This window comes from Protomyctophum bolini (assembly GCF_963924005.1).
Source record: "Protomyctophum bolini genome assembly, chromosome: 20".
Lineage (NCBI taxonomy): Eukaryota > Metazoa > Chordata > Actinopteri > Myctophiformes > Myctophidae > Protomyctophum > Protomyctophum bolini.
The window spans coordinates 6,864,487-6,880,727 of record NC_137881.1 but is presented as its reverse complement, the minus strand read 5'-3'; the positions used below and the strand labels follow the sequence as shown (position 1 = coordinate 6,880,727).

General features: G+C 44.4%; 1 protein-coding gene across 1 annotated transcript in view; it reads left to right on the top strand.

Annotated features, from left to right (window-relative positions):
* The window catches only part of eml3 (EMAP like 3), a 50,905-nt gene that overhangs the window by 19,267 nt on the left and 15,397 nt on the right, over positions 1-16,241 (top strand). The window contains exons 2-9 of the mRNA XM_080792613.1: positions 1,446-1,622; positions 1,893-1,992; positions 2,747-3,316; positions 8,654-8,770; positions 10,236-10,270; positions 13,048-13,083; positions 13,956-14,076; positions 15,645-15,794. Of these exons, the coding sequence (XP_080648739.1) occupies positions 1,446-1,622; positions 1,893-1,992; positions 2,747-3,316; positions 8,654-8,770; positions 10,236-10,270; positions 13,048-13,083; positions 13,956-14,076; positions 15,645-15,794 (1,306 nt within the window). The remainder of the gene's footprint in view (positions 1-1,445; positions 1,623-1,892; positions 1,993-2,746; positions 3,317-8,653; positions 8,771-10,235; positions 10,271-13,047; positions 13,084-13,955; positions 14,077-15,644; positions 15,795-16,241) is intronic.

Genomic DNA, 16,241 nt, shown 5'->3' with positions numbered 1-16,241 from the left:
CACTACGAGACAGGAGCACGCACGCACGGCAGCACGTCTGAGCCAAGAGTTTGTAGTTTAGTTTACACACACACATGCACACGCGCGTGCGCACACTCACAATAATTATACTAGCCACGAAAATAGCCGATCTACATGCATCACGATGCATTGGGAGCATGTACGTAGAATGGCATTTCGTCCCATGACGTACTATATTTGGCGTAAGTGGTTAACCTCTGAGCTTAACCCTCACCATTTATTGGTGAGAGTTACTGTACCTCGAATTAACCTGTCCCCCATTGTTATTTTACATCTAGAATAAACACTTGAAAAGCTAAGCTAAATTGTCTTTACAGAAATATATGAACTGACACGCACGCAGGCACACGCGCGCACACACACACACACACACACGCACACACACACACAACGTCTATGGCTCCCGGTCCACTCACACAATGAGGTCTTTGAGGACTTTGGAGGACTATTTCAGAGTTAACTCTCAGTCATCTGTCCCTGAAAAAAATTGGACGGTACGTATTATGTAAACATTCTCACGAACCCCTGGAATGGAAGAATACTGACTCGACGGACGCCAAAACAAGGTTGTTTGTCGAGTTTATAGCCGTGATCAGCCACCACCACCCTCACGTAATGCAGGGCCTTAAGTTGGGTATTTCTGCCTAGAATGTGTGTCGTTACTACTGCCAACAACGGCATACCATGCAGCTGCGTTCCCCGGTATGTCGTCCGATGAGCTTAGAGCAGAGAGGTTCTCAAAGTGAGGTCCTGGGGACCCCCAGGGGTCCTTCAGGGGGTTCTATAGGGGTCCCCAGCAAAATAAAGTTAATATGGAATCAAAATCAAACCAGTTGTTTTGTACATTCTGAAATAGCCGATCTGTTGCTCACAACGCGTCACGATGCGACGCGTTGTGAGCTTGTACTGTAGATCGGCTATTTTATTTCCCCCCCAAAAAAACATTTTTAACTTGGTGTGTGTGTGTGTGTGTGTGTGTGTGTGTGTGTGTGTGTGTGTGTGTGTGTGTGTGTGTGTGTGTGTGTGTGTGTGTGTGTGTGTGGCCCCAATGCGCCCCCAATTAGCTGACTGTTCAGTGTGAATGACCCTAACGATCCGTAGGGGTCAATAGGTCATGCTACAAACCTTTCTGTGCTCCAAACAGACAGACAGACAGACCTACAGTACACACAAAGCCCTTTTATTGGGAGAGCTTAACACCGCTCCAAAAATGGTAACGACACAAATCTTTGTATGGAGGATCCCTGGCATGACATGATACTTTCAGATGGGGGTGTCAAATACATTTGACTCCTTGCCATGAAAAAAACGTTTGAGAACTGCTATAACTTAGAGCTCATGAAGTGTCACTGCGTCTCCTCATTGGCTGAAGTGTCACTGCGTCTCCTCATTGGCTGTCCGTCCCCCCCCCCCCCCCCATGCAGACGACGTGTCGGCCGACAGCAGCGCAGACTTCCCGGACCGCACGTCCATGATGGAGGTGAGGCTGCAGACGCAGGAGGACGAGATCACGCTGCTCAAGTCCTCGCTGGCCGACGCCCTGCGGAGGCTCCGCCTCCACGACCAGCTCCTCCCCTTGCTCAAGCAGCAGCTCATCACAGGTGGGTGGTGACCTTTTCCATCACACTCACTCCAGAGGGCCACTGTATTTCACATAGACACATATAAGGACCTAGAGACACACACGGCCAGTCATTGGAGCCTTTGGCACCGCTCAAAAACGACAGACACACTAAACCACTTTCACTTTCACTTTGTAAATATTTCTAAAATAGCAGCTCTGCAAGATCTGTACAGATACTCAACATGTACTTTAGTAAAGTACTCAAGTAAACCTGTTGACTGTCAACACACCAACCTGTCTCCCCCAGTGAACCCAGCCGCAGCACGGGTTCTGAACCAGGTCGGCTGCCCAGAGGGCTGTTCCAACAGTCGCAAACTGTCGCCCACCTCAGCCCACCCGGCCTCTAGGTACTGGACAAGCATACACACACACACACACACACACACACACACACACACACACACACACACACACACACACACACACACACACAGATCAATGTTATGTATATTTATCCCATTTAGGCCTGACGTTGAAATTCATAAAATGTCTTCTAAATCCTGACAGTTTTCTGTCAGGATTTGTGCCACATTTTCACGATTTAAAAAAAATTAGCAAAAAAATTTTTTTTAGCTATTTTTCAATAGCTAAATTATAACATAATGTTTAAAACACCAAAAGGGGTTCCCGCCCAAAATGGGTACCAAATAGTTATGTAGGTTAATGCTTTATATTTACAGTAGGCTACTTTTGAATAAAACACATGTAAGGTAAAGGTAAACAGATTTTTTTACAAGATGGGCGATATGGTGATAAATATCGATACCATGTATTGTCTCCACGATACGCCTTTTCAGAGATATCGTACAGTATATATAATATATCGTGTAACAGTGAAGGCACATGCTATGATTGCCAAAAATAAGTATTTTCCTCTAAATGGTCCGTTTCTCCTTTTCTTTTAGTTTTTGTTACCTTGTACTGTAGGTGGTTGTACTGTTCAATAACCATTAAAACCAACAACAAAAGAATGGCGATAATGATAATATTGTGGATCGTGATACTGCTTGAAAGATAACCGTGAATGATATGATATTTGTTTCCATATCGCCCAGTTTCCTTTTTCACCCGTTAATGTCAACCATGTCACAACCTCTATAGCCAAACAGTCCCAAACAGCACGGTGGCGACCACAGAGAATGGCCACGTGGGGACCGTGCTGTCCTCCCCGGAGCTCCGGCCCAGCAGAGCCCCCCTCACACTGGACCGGTCCACCCAGACGGACCGGTCCACCCAGACGGAGCCCCCCGCACAGGGGACGGGGTCCCAGGACAGGGTCCCCGTCCTGGGGCTCACCAGGGCCGTCCAGAGTCTGCAGCTGGAGGACGCGCTGCTGTTTCCCGAGCCGCTGACGGACGGCGCCGGCGCCTCCCGGGCCAGACTCCACCGAGTCCAGGGCCTGGAGGAGGACGAGGAGGAGGTGGAGGAGGAGGAGGAGGAGGAGACGGAGACCAAGGAGATGAGCTGGACGTCGTCCGTGGAGGAGCCCATCCAGCCCACCACCCTCCGGAGCCTCCAGAGGGACTTCCGGAGCGCGCAGGAGGAGGTGGGCGGCGGCTCCGCCTCGCCGCAGTCTCCTCCTCCTCCGCCGCCGCCCGCCGCTAAAGACCAGAGCCCCGGCCAGCGGGGGACGCTGTCCGCCATCCAGGAGGGAGACAAGAAGCTGCTGCTGTGCGTGATCTCAACCGCCTCCTCCTCACCTCCTTTTTAAATACTCATATCTTCCATCTAGATTCTAGATCACCCTCATCTTCCTTCTTATGCATGATTGCATGGGTTTTAAAGGGACAAAAACAATCACCTCTTTCTCAACCCTGGCTTGTTTTTTTTTAATACTGTACCACTTACTCTTGTGTAACTGTTGCTTTTGGGAGCCTTTTTATTGAGCAACCTTGACTCAAGGTTGCCAGGTTTAGTTGTGGTTAGTCTGTGTTTACAGCAGCATAACAGCATTTCTCAACTGGCGGGTTGGGGGTCCAATGTATTTTTATACATTGGAAAACTTTAAATGGGACGTTCTGCATAATGAGTACTTTTACTTTACGTACATTTTGAATTCCGGGACTTTTACCTGTAACAGAGTATTTCTATATTGCAGTTAGTATTGATAATCTTTCCACCACTGATTGGCTCCCAGTATCAAATTGCCATTCAAAACCAGTATTGGGGGATGCACAGAGCAGAGGGCGACGACACGTTCTGCCGTCACAGTTTGTCCAGTCCCCTCGTTCCCAACACCCCACCCCCATCCCGGTTGTTCCTACCTCTTCCTGTGTTTGAACAGGAGATGGCGTGTGTGGGACAGGGAAACATAAGGCCTTAGTGACACATAGAGCAACAGCGCTTGCTCGTACGTGCTGACGGATGTGTCACGCACACCAACGTACACACACACACAGGTGCACACACACACGCGCGCACACACGCAAACGCACAGAATTGGCTCCAGTGGAAAATATGAAATGAGGCCGATTCTACAAATGCCTTCTAAATCAGTATAGTTGGAACACTTTCATGATTCTTTTTTCAAAAATGCTAAAATTCAAAAAATGACACAGATGCGTTCCTGGTTTTAAAGGGTTAATGCAGTGAGTGTTCCAGAAAAACAAAATACCCAAGCATGGCATGACACGGGACAGACGGATGGACGGACGAAAAATGAACTCCACACAATCATGCCATCTGTGTCAAGAAGGGGCTTGATTGTTGCCATGAATGCAACATTGATAGTTGTGTGATGAACAGTACAGTGCGTGCTGTGTGTGTGTGTGTGTGTGTGTGTGTGTGTGTGTGTGTGTGTGTGTGTGCGTCGACGCAGAGCCACATGTCTGGAGGGCGTGCTGCTGCTGTTGTCCTACCGCTGGGTTTTGCTAGAGAGACGTGCCAGAATTCTATTCTTCAAGTTCTTCAACCCGGTCGTACTCTCAACTCTCTAACCTGACCATCGACTGTACTCTCAACTCTCTAATCTGACCATCAGTTCTCTAACATTGTCTCTGGTTAATAATCTATGGGCCGACGTCCTAACCTTCAATTGGAAAAGTTTGAAAACTACTGGGTTCTCAAAGCTTTTTAATATCAAGGACCATCCCCCTCCTCCACCCTCCCAGTTTGGCATGAATAATTAGGGCACCCCCCCCCCATAAGTCTACTCCTACTGTAACTATCAATAGTTTTGCTGGGGCCCCCCCACAAGGACCCCCCAGAAGGACCCCATACATGCTGAACTTCGATAAGCACTGTTCTAATTAACCCGATCAACAGTTTTCTAACACTTTCTCCAGTAAATATAATTCCTGGGCTGACATTCGGTGTGTTTTTTTTTGCACTTTGCACGGCTCTAATCTTGAGCATGTGCAGTCCTCAAACGGCATCATCTGTTCTGCTCTGAGCAATTAGGAAAGAATCGCTATACGACATTCTGCAGAGTTTCTTCTGCATTTGTTTACTTGTGGGTGGCGTGCGGGAGCGAGCCTGTGGGTGTGTTTCTGTGCTCTACTTCCTCGTTGTGGAATTTGGGAGGGCTGCCGTCGATTGATAACGGTGGTGGAGTTCATTTACTCAAGTACCGAGTTAATTTACTTAAGTACTGTGTACACTGGACACTGAACTTTGTAGGTGCTTTTATACTTTACTTTACTTTATTTTTACTTTACTTCTACTCCACTACTGTATCTCAGCACTACTATACCTCAGAGGCAAATACTTACGTTATTTCTTATTAAATAATTATTGGACAGCTTTAGTTACTTTTGACAATAGTTACTACTGCAGTATTAGGATTAATATTTCCACACCACTCTGTTAAACTTTCGCTATACGAAAATAGCATTTTGTAGATCTGCTATTTTCTAGAAAGTTTAGCGAAAGAAATTTAGGAGAAATACATTTAGAAACATTTGTGAAACGTGTTGCTTTGGTATTGTAAGTATAATTTAATGCAAATACCTTTGTACTTTTATGGAAGTACATTTATGAATACGGGACATTGACTTAACAGAGTATTTAAATACATTTTGCTATTACCATACTTTTGCTTAAGTAAAGTACTTTCTTCTTGCATTAATTGATAACACGTGTTATCTCCATGATCATGCTCAGCTCTTTAGCGCCCCTCCATGGTAACCAGAGGTACTGGTATTACAGTCTTCACCCGGAGACCATTGATCACTAACCCTGTTTACGTGAACCTGGTGAACCTGAACTACACTACAATACAACCACATAAACCACTTAATCCCTGTGTATACTGTATACACTATGCAGTGGTTCCTCAAGCTGTGGTGCGTGCATCCCTTGTGGTGCCGCGGGCGCCTTCTAAGGGGTGCGCGGCATGAAAAGGCATGAAAAAAACATATGCCAATATATGACAAGACATGAAAAGGCATGAAAAAACATATGCCAATATATGACAAGTATATGCAGAATATAGCCTATGCTGCATGCCATATTCAGGTTCATATATATGTGTAAATAGTGGAGTATAGCTTATGCAATTTATATTTCCATACGAGTACATTTTGAATTCCAGACCTTTACCTGTAACGGAGTATATTCCCACATTGCAGTATTGATACTTTTACTCAAGTAAAATATTTGAGTACTTTTTCCACCACTGACACATCTTTTGCATTTCCAGTAGATGTTTAACGAGGGGGAGGGAGGGGAGGGGGGTCAGCAGCCCAGTTTCACTTCCTGTACGGAGTGGACAGTGACGAAGCCGCCCCCTCTTTTCATTGGTTGTGGTCACCAGTGCCGGTGTTTTACTCAAGTAAAAATATCAATGCTGCAATGCAGAAATACTTACGTTACAAGTAAAAGTCCGGAATTAGTATTGAGAGTATTGGCATCAAAATGTACTTAAAATGCCAAAAGTAGAAAGTACCCATTATGCAGAATATCCCATTTCACAAGGTTCAAAAAAACGCATACAAATCTTTTGAAAATAGCAGATCTATACAAGTTCACAATGCATCACATTTATTTTGTAATAAAACTAAAAAAAGTTTTCAAATAAATGTAGTGGAGTAATAGTACAATATTTGTGTCTGAGATGTAGTGGAGTAGACGTAAAACAAAAAGTATTGGAAATTGGAAATACTCAAGTGAAGAACGAATACCTCAAAATTTGCACTACAGTGCAGTACTTAAGTAAATGTACTTAGTTACTTTCCACCGCTGGCTGTCACATGGCGCTTTCCCTGATCGCTGGTTTCAGTAGTCGGGCATGTCAGGAAGCCGTGGGCGTGTGTGGCAACTTAAGGCTGTATTGTGACACACTAGCTGTGATTCAACAGTGATTCACCAAAACACGAGGTTCGGCCGTGGTGAGGGAAGCAAAAAAAGCCAGATTCCACAATACTCACATTTCTGCTTTCCTCCCGTCATCTTTCCTCCAGCACGCCGGTGTTACGGCGAAATTGGTTTGATTGATTGATTGAAATGTTTATTAACAGTTTGCAGAATTACAGTACATTTCGAGCACAAACTCAATACAAAGACTGTTATAACTGTGAGTGGACGACCCAATTAAAGGGACACTTCACCCTTTTTGCAAAAAAATATATGTTAATGATGTTTAGAAGCTTTAGAACACTTTCCTGGGGGTATTTATGTGTGTAATATGTGGTTTTAGATATTTTAGATTGTAGCAGTGAGCCTGTTGTCTCTGATGTCATGGACACTGGTCTCACTACCTTCCTGGACTATATGTTGTCTCAGTAAGACAGCTCTCCCCCTATCCACAAGGAGGAGCAGTGCACCAAAAAAGTATGGGAATTGTAGTCCAGGAAGGTAGTGAGACCAGTGTCCATGACATCAGAGACAACAGGCTCACTGCTACAATCTAAAATATCTAAAACCACATATTACACACATAAATACCCCCAGGAAAGTGATCTAAAGCTTCTAAACGTCATTAACATATATTTTTTTGCAAAAAGGGTGAAGTGTCCCTTTAAGCATTACACTTGTTTACAAGAGGGTCCACCTTGTTGGAGTGACCAGTGACCTGCGGAAATATGTGAAAGTCTTGTGGACTTTGCATAACTTACATGGAGGTCTTTAAATACTGTGGCCTAAAATACTGCCAGGTTGAACTCTGCCAATAAACAAATTGCATCTCGTCTACGTTCGGACACTGACGTTATGGTGTCGGTAAACTTGGCAGACATTTGAGTATTCTAATTCAGCTGTCATAGTTATGTAGTTGCATGCCTGTGTTGTTGACCGAAACTAGCTGATCTACAAGCTCACGGCCTCACACAGGGCTTAAAGTTCTCAGTCCTGGGGACTGATTTCAGTCCTGAGGATCTCATAGGGGTCATTTAATGAGATCAGTGCAGATTTGCAAAAAAACATTTTCAGTCTTGGGATTGACGCATGACACCTGCACGTGAATTAAGCTTAACAGGGCTTTGAGAGTGCAGGAAGACTGGTGTTTTTTTTTCTTATACATAAGATAATTAACACCCCTGTGTCAATTATCTAATGTGATCCTGGGCTCTACACACCCTCCACCAACCTAGTCCCCATATATGGGGGACATGGGGAGAGCAACTGACTTGAACTCATGCTTCCTTCATGCCTGAGTGTCCAAGTTGCTCCTTTACACCTGACAGGGGGGAGTTTCCCTGGTTGGACGTAGCACGTGGAAGGAACACGTTATTCCAACCAGTTCCTTTCCCCTCCATCAGGCGCCCCGGCTGGCCAGGGGGAGGCAGTTTAGAGACCAGGATTACTGCATGTTTTTGTGAGGGTACCTACCCTAGGGGACACGGGGAGAAGAACATGAAAACTCCACACAGAAAGGCCCTTTCGCCTTTTCGGAAGACTGGTGTTAATGTGTGGTTGCTCCTGCTTGTGTGCAAGAACACATCGGCGTGCAATGCATGCGTATGTGTGGGATTCATGCTGCAAGGATACCGGCGTATAGATCAACCCTCTCAAGCAAACCCCCCCCCCCCCCCCCCAACTACTCAAATGTTCTCCTCTCTCCTCTCCCTGCAGGGTCCGTCGGAACAGCGAGAAGCTGTCCAAAGACATCCTGGAGAAGACGAAGAAGCGCCTGGACAAGAAGGCGGCGTCCTCGGCCAACCTCCTCACCCGCTCCCCGAGCCTGGAGAAGTGAGAACTGTCCTCCGTCACTCATATAACGTTCTTCACGCCATATTTTCACGGCTCACTTTTTCCTACGGCCGCTCAAGCGCTGGAAGGCCCTCTGGTCTTTTATCCCATTCTGGCCGGGAACCCATTTTGGTGTTAGCACTATGTTATGCTTTAGCTATTGAAAAAATAGCAGACCTACAAGCTCATAGCGCGCCACCGAGTGGCGCGCTACGAGCTTGTAGGTCTGCTATTTTTTGAAAAATCGAATTTTTTAGAATCTGATCTCAGGTCAGAATGGGTTAATCAGACCAGTGTGTGTCCAGTGGAAACCTCGTATGAATCTGATCTCAGGTCAGAATGGGTTATATCCCCGCTATCCCATAACAATAACATTTCCCCTATCCCGTAAAAAATTGCCCTATTACTTGATACCGAATCCAGGGGTTTGTGTAGCGTTTGATTTGACTGGACTGCGGTGCGGTTTTGACAAGGCTGTGGAAAAGAGCAGCCTCTGGAGTGCCAGGATGTGCCGCTGAGACGTTCTGGAGATGTCTCTGGTGTAATTCAGCCAAACATCTGTGAGGAGAGGTGCAATCATCATGCTTGTTAAACCCCCTTCCAATTACACAACCGCCCCTTAATGTCCTGCCGAAGTGCTCCTCAAGGCATAAGGCATGGTTCCCTTCCATCCTGTACATTGTTAACTCAACTCAAACGTTATTTATAGAGCACATTTACGACGACCATTGACCAAAGTGCTTTACAGAAAATCTGAGAAATATGAAATGAAAAAGGAAGGGATGTCCGCACACTGAGTTGTAGCTCCCAGGAAAATTATTTATTGTTATATATATATATAAATGAACCATAATAGACACATTGGTATGGTGCTGTTGATATTGTGCATTTGACCTCTTAAGCTATATATATATATATTTTTTTAACCTTTTATTTAACCAGTGAAAAAACATGTTGAGACTACTAGTGTGAAGTGTGATTGAACTGGCCAAGATAAGAGGAAAAATAAGTATCACTGCCAACCATTTCCCAAAGCATACCGTAGTTTGTTTGATTTTCATGGGCATGGACGGATTCGTTTCAGTATCAGTATCAGTATGGTATGAAAACAAACTTGCAGAGACTTGAACGTTGCTTTAAGATAGGTAATCCAACTCACTGAATGTCATTGTGTGAATATAGCCTAGCCCAATATTGTCCCTCGACTTCCAAATTCAAACATCCATGTTGACCTATTGGCCGAGCAATGCAGCGTTTTATAATGCAGATGCGTTTGGTAATGTTTTAGAAAACAAAACAAAAACAAAGAATCTCAAAATTAAGCCATTGACAGGAAGCTGAGTGTGAATAGATAGACATGTTCTGGTGTCTCTTGAAGCTTTTTGTTGCTTAACAAAAATCTAATATGTTTCAGTATGAATTAGCCCTAATTGTCATTTGTCATTCTTCTTCTGTTTCCCTACAGTAAAGCCAAGGAGCTCATCCAGTCACCCAGTGCAGGTGATGTATCTGAAACCCTCATGCCTCTGTCTCTTGGCTTTATTAGACACCATACTATGCACCTATTTGCAGACATTACAAGCCTAGGGTTAAGCCCAGCCCCAATCAATTAAATAAAACACTATTACACTATTCCTCTGTTAAAGCTTCATCTGCGATCCTTCCTGAACATTCCCAATACACTGGCTAAGCTCCACGTCGGCTCTAAATGTTACTGTACTAAATGTTACTGTACTAAATGTTACTGTACTTCTCCAACCAAACTTTAACTGCACATCTGTAGGAATTCCTACCAAAGTGAATGCATTCTCTTGCCGTCTGCTATCCAGAGCCACGCTTGTGGTCAGCGTAGCTTTTTTATGACTACTGGACTTTAGTGTGGTTTGTTCCGTTTTTAGGCCTCACTCCGATAGAGGACGTTTACTCTCTCTCTCTCTCTCTCTCTCTCTCTCTCTCTCTCTCTCCGTATGCATTTTAAACTTAAATGGGACATTCTGCATAATGAGTACTTTACACTTTTGGTACTTAAGTACATTTTGATGCCAATACTTTTGTACTTTTACTCAAGTACATTTTGAATTCCAGACTTGTACTTGTAACGGAGTATTCCTACATTGCACTGATACTTTTACTTAAGTAAAACATTTGAGTATTTTATTATTTCCACCACTGAGCCTTGTAAACGTGTAACCTACAGCATTATTATTACAAGTGGCACAAAAAAAGTAAATGTATTAAAGCAACGTCATTTAGCCATTTATGCTTCATATGCACAATGGAGAGAGGGGTAGACATGGAACATAGTGGGTCACAAGCTGGCTTTGAACAAAGGTACTTACTGTACTTGAAATTTGCACAAAGTGATAGAGCAATCAGATCTGTGATTGTCTTGTCTACTGTATGTCTAACCGTAAAATATATGACAAGATGAGGAATAGACTACTAGAACCTTTAAGCTCTTTGCAACTGAAACGACCACTTGGCTATGAGCTTGTAGATCTGCTATTTTTCAATAGCTAAAACATAACATAATGCTAACACCAAAAGGGGTTCCCACCCAAAATGGGTTTTAAAGCAGTGACCATGTGATTACAACATCGAATCAGGGGTTATCAGTGGTTCTTGAATAGGGGTAACAGAGTTAACGTGGTCAAGGTTTTGAACTACTTTTTGCCAGGGACCCCTTCAAAGACCTCTGGGGTTTGCCCAGAGCCCCATGCAGACACTTTGACACACCCGGTCTAGATAAAAACAAAGAAACCAATAATGAAAATAAATAAAACTCCTGACAAAATAAAAAAGCATCCACTCCTGCTGAAAGAATTACAGGTCATCTCCAGTCCATCGCCGTGGCTTTGCCACACCCTTATATTAAAAGCACCAGAAATATCACTCAGGAGGTTCGGCTGCCATGATCACAGACCAGGGGAAGATTTTCTCCCTCCCCCCTCTCCGGTCACTTCTTTGGCCTGGCCATGGCTTTCCTCAGTGAGACACTGGAGGGCCTGTGAAGGGCCGCGGCCTGGCCGGCCCGGCCGCTCCCCTGGAGTCACGGTGTCACGTTGTGGTCACAGCCGTGCCGCCGCAACACTCTGCCTCGCCTGACGGGATGATGGATGGTCGGTTATGTCCAGACCGATGGACCATTTATTTATTTTTCCTTTTTTCTTTTTTTTTCATTTGCGAAGCCCCACCTCAACCCCTCCTTTCTCTGTGACTTTAATTCACTGTCTGATCCACTCTCATCACACACTCCATCTCTCTCTCTCTCTCTCTTGATATTTGTATTTCCCTTGGTGGTTTTATTTTCCCCTGGTGATGACTCGTAGCGGTACTGGCCTTTCTGTGGTAAAGCTAAGCAGGGCTCTCGACTTACTCTTTTGGTAATAGAGCACCGAAGTCCTGACGTAACTCGCTCATCCCTTCGATTCCCCTGGTTCGCGGAAGTAATTTCTCTATGGAGAATAACATGGGGTGATCTTAATATCGTCTACTATAAGCATTGTGGTCCAAAAATAAACAAGCTGCCTCAGCGTTATTGTCATGGAGGTGTCTCTGTATCGTTTGCAACAGTCAGTCACTCATATATGATACAGTCTGCTTCTAGTGAAAATGTAACTAATTCAGTAGCAGTAACATTAGTGTTTTCTCTCAGTCAGTCAGATTCTTGATATCCATATGAGTGAAGCGACCGGGATGACATGTTTATTTTTCCAACACAGTTCTTATATGAGGCGATCTAAAACCCCCCTATGGGGATTACAATGCACATAAAAAGTACACGAACCTGTGGATTTGCGCCCTCTACCGATATTCACGTCAGACTTCGGTGCTCTATACATTCTCTTTTTTATTTAAATGTTTTATTTGGGAAAGGTGGTATCACAGAGATTATTGCATAATTATATCCACTTTCCAGTTTATTCCTTTTTTAAATCCACATACACCTATTCACCTATACCCCTCCCCCAGCCACACCTCAGTGTCAGTCAAATAACAACATGTAGGTAACATGTAAGGGTCTTGACATGGAAACATAGTGTAAAAACTTGGGCAATAGGTCTTTGGGGGTCCCCTTAATGCCAAGACCAGGGCCGGCTTCATAGAAACAAGCTGTAAGTCAGAGCTCAGATGATCTCAATGTTTATTTGTCTGGCTTCTGTCTTCCCCTCAACTAACTCTCTCTCTCACCTTCCCCCTCTCTCTCTCTCCCGCTCTCTCTCTCTCTCTCTCTCTCTCTCTCTCTCTCTCTCTCTCTCTCTCCGTTTCACACACAGGATCCCCTGGGTCTCGCAGAGCAACCTACAGCCAAGGTAGAGCAGTCTGTTATGTCATTCACCGAAGGCTCAGGGCAGTAAAACATTCAAAGCACACTTCCAAATGGGGATGAAATGCCAAGGAGATTCTCTGGGCTGATAGGAGCCCTTTAGGACAGTAGTTGTTAAATATTTTTGACAAATTGATACAGTGTATATATATATACAGTATATGGCTGCAGACACCCATCTGAAGACTTTCAAGATTTTAAAAAAATGATCAAAAATAGCAAATGCACAAGCTCGCAGTACGGCACAAAGTGAGTGGTTTAAATGATTGTGACGCTGTATTAACACATTCTGACCTGAGATCAGATTCATACGAGGTTTCCACTGGACACACACTGGTCTGATCAACCCATTCTGACCTGAGATCAGATTCTAAAAATGTCAGTCGTTCTTCGATTTTTCAAAAATGGCAGACCTACAAGCTCGTAGCGCGTCACTCGGTGGCGCGCTATGAGCTTGTAGATCTGCTATTTTTCAATAGCTAAAGCATAACATGATGCCAACACCAAAATGGGTGCCAGGTCAGAATGGGTTAACACATATTTCTGATAGGAGCCCTTTAGGACAGAACTTTGACAGAAAGTTGAAAACAACTGACATGCATTAGAGTCCTTCCTGTTCATATCACATCTTGCATTATTAAATTCATAAATACATATTTGTACAGTTATTTGAACAAAACAAAATGGAAAACCAATAAAACAATTACATTTTTCACATTAATGACCCTCCTTCTCTTTGACCTTTTCAAGGAATGAGGCAAATGAAAAGATGTCATTTTGAAAGAGGCGTTTCAGTTTCTCAGAGTCATCCAACCAACCGTACTTTATTAAAAACTGTATGTGTTTTCTGGTCCGCAGGACAATCGATCAAGATGTTCATCCGAGGCAGACCCATCACCATGTACATCCCCTCCAACATCCACAACTATGAGGAGCTGAAGATGGAGCCGCCGTCGGAGAAACTGGAGCTGGACTGGGTGTATCCTTCCTCACGTGGTGATGCCGCGGCGTGGCGTGGCGCACTGTTGATCTCGCCAGCCATAAAACTATGATGAAAAATGACCGTCGGCTGCCTTTTGCCACTGACGAAAAACAAAAAAAACGAAAATGACTTAAACTAAGACTAAATATACTGACAGTTTCATAAGCAAATTAAAAACTAGACAAAAATGTTAGGGAGGGATCAGTGGAGAAGAGATCCAGTAGAACAAAAAGACAAGTAATGTTATGCTTGCTGCGACGCGCTGTGAGCCTGTAGATCGGATATCTTCAGCATGCAACCAAGTGTAAAATCAGCCATTACGACCCCATCAAGGCCCGACAAAATACATTTTTGTCGACCTAATCAACTGTGGATTTAGGGCTCCATTTCCGTCACCGCTAAACCCCATATCCCTAAACTTCTTTGCCATTTTGAAAAAACATTTTTGAATAGTTCAACTAGCCAATCTACATTGACACGTTGTGAACTTGTAGACTGGCCATTTTAACTATTCAAAAATGATTTGAAAATAGTAATAAAATAAAATAAAGGCAGTAGACCCATGTCTACACTAAATCTTGTGATATTTAGTCGACTAAAACTAGACTAAACACTAAACACATTTCATATGACTAAAACTAAATCAAGATTTGACGCCAGAATCAACAGCACCGCAGCCCCCAGATTCCCGGACATAGCAGTATTCACTTATAGGCACTTGACATTCAGCCAGCCAGTATCCATCACACTTTTTACCACACGTTTTGAGCTCGCAGATCGGCCATGTCCAAATATCCCATGTCAGAAATAGAGTTAAAGTGCTTACGCTGATTATGATGTTATACTGCTGTAGCTAATTTGGCCTGGAGACCCCCAGCTGGCACCCCCCCCCCCTGAAGGACCCCTCGGGTCCGCAGATCTCACTTTTAACCCATTTTGGGCGGGAACCCCTTTCAGTGTTTTAAACATTATGTTATAATTTAGCTAATGACAAATAGCAGATCTACAAGCTCATAGCGCGCCACCGAGTGGCGCGCTACGAGCTTGTAGGTCTGCTAATTTTAAAAAAACGTGAAAATGTGCCTCAAATCTTTGAATATATATTTCAGAGCGAACATTTTGGACTAGAATATTTGCTTCTGGGGGGTCCCTGGAACTACATATTTTGAGATGGGGGTCCGTGGGCCAATAGAGATAATTCTGGGGGTCCTTGACATGAAAAAGGTTGAGCACCACTGACATAGAAACATGGGTTTTTCAGAAGAATAGGATTAGAATAGGATTTAAAAGGCCTTTTTTTTAATCGACCTCAGTCCAAAATGGGTTATAAGAACCATTAGCCTAGGGAAGCGTGTCTCCAAATCTCCCCCACCGCCTCGTTGTCCTTGAACAAAAAGACAGTTTAGTTTCCCAGCCTGGTCGGCGGGAACGGCATCATCCATAAATCAAGGTATTAGCAGAATGAAACTGGGGGTGAAATTACTTTGCACTTTGGACCCGGATGACGGGATCGGAACGAGACGGCTTGTGGACGGTGTCGACCTTGACCCTGGTTTTTTTTTAAGCTACGGTTACCGAGGGCGGGACTGCCGGGCCAACCTGTACTTCCTGCCGTCGGGGGAGGCGCTGTACTTCATCGCCTGCGTGGTGGTGCTCTACGACGTCAGCAACCGCACGCAGCGCCACTACCGCAAGCACAGCGACTGTGTCCGCTGGTCAGTACCTCTCACTACCGCAAGCACAGCGACTGTGTCCGCTGGTCAGTACCTCTCACTACCGCAAGCACAGCGACTGTGTCCGCTGGTCAGTACCTCTCACTACCGCAAGCACAGCGACTGTGTCCGCTGGTCAGTACGGGCTCTCACTTTAACCCATTCTGACCTGAGATCAGATTCATACGAGGTTTCCACTGGACACACACTGGTCTGATCAACCCATTCTGACCTGAGATCAGATTCTAAAAAATGTCAGTCGTTCTTCGATTTTTCAAAAATAGCAGACCTACAAGCTCGTAGCGCGCCACTCGGTGGCGCGCTATGAGCTTGTAGATCTGCTATTTTTCAATAGCTAAAGCATAACATGATGCTGACACCAGAATGGGTTAATTTGCACTTTCATTATTTAGGCCTACTGTTGCATTATCTGTATTATATACTATTGTT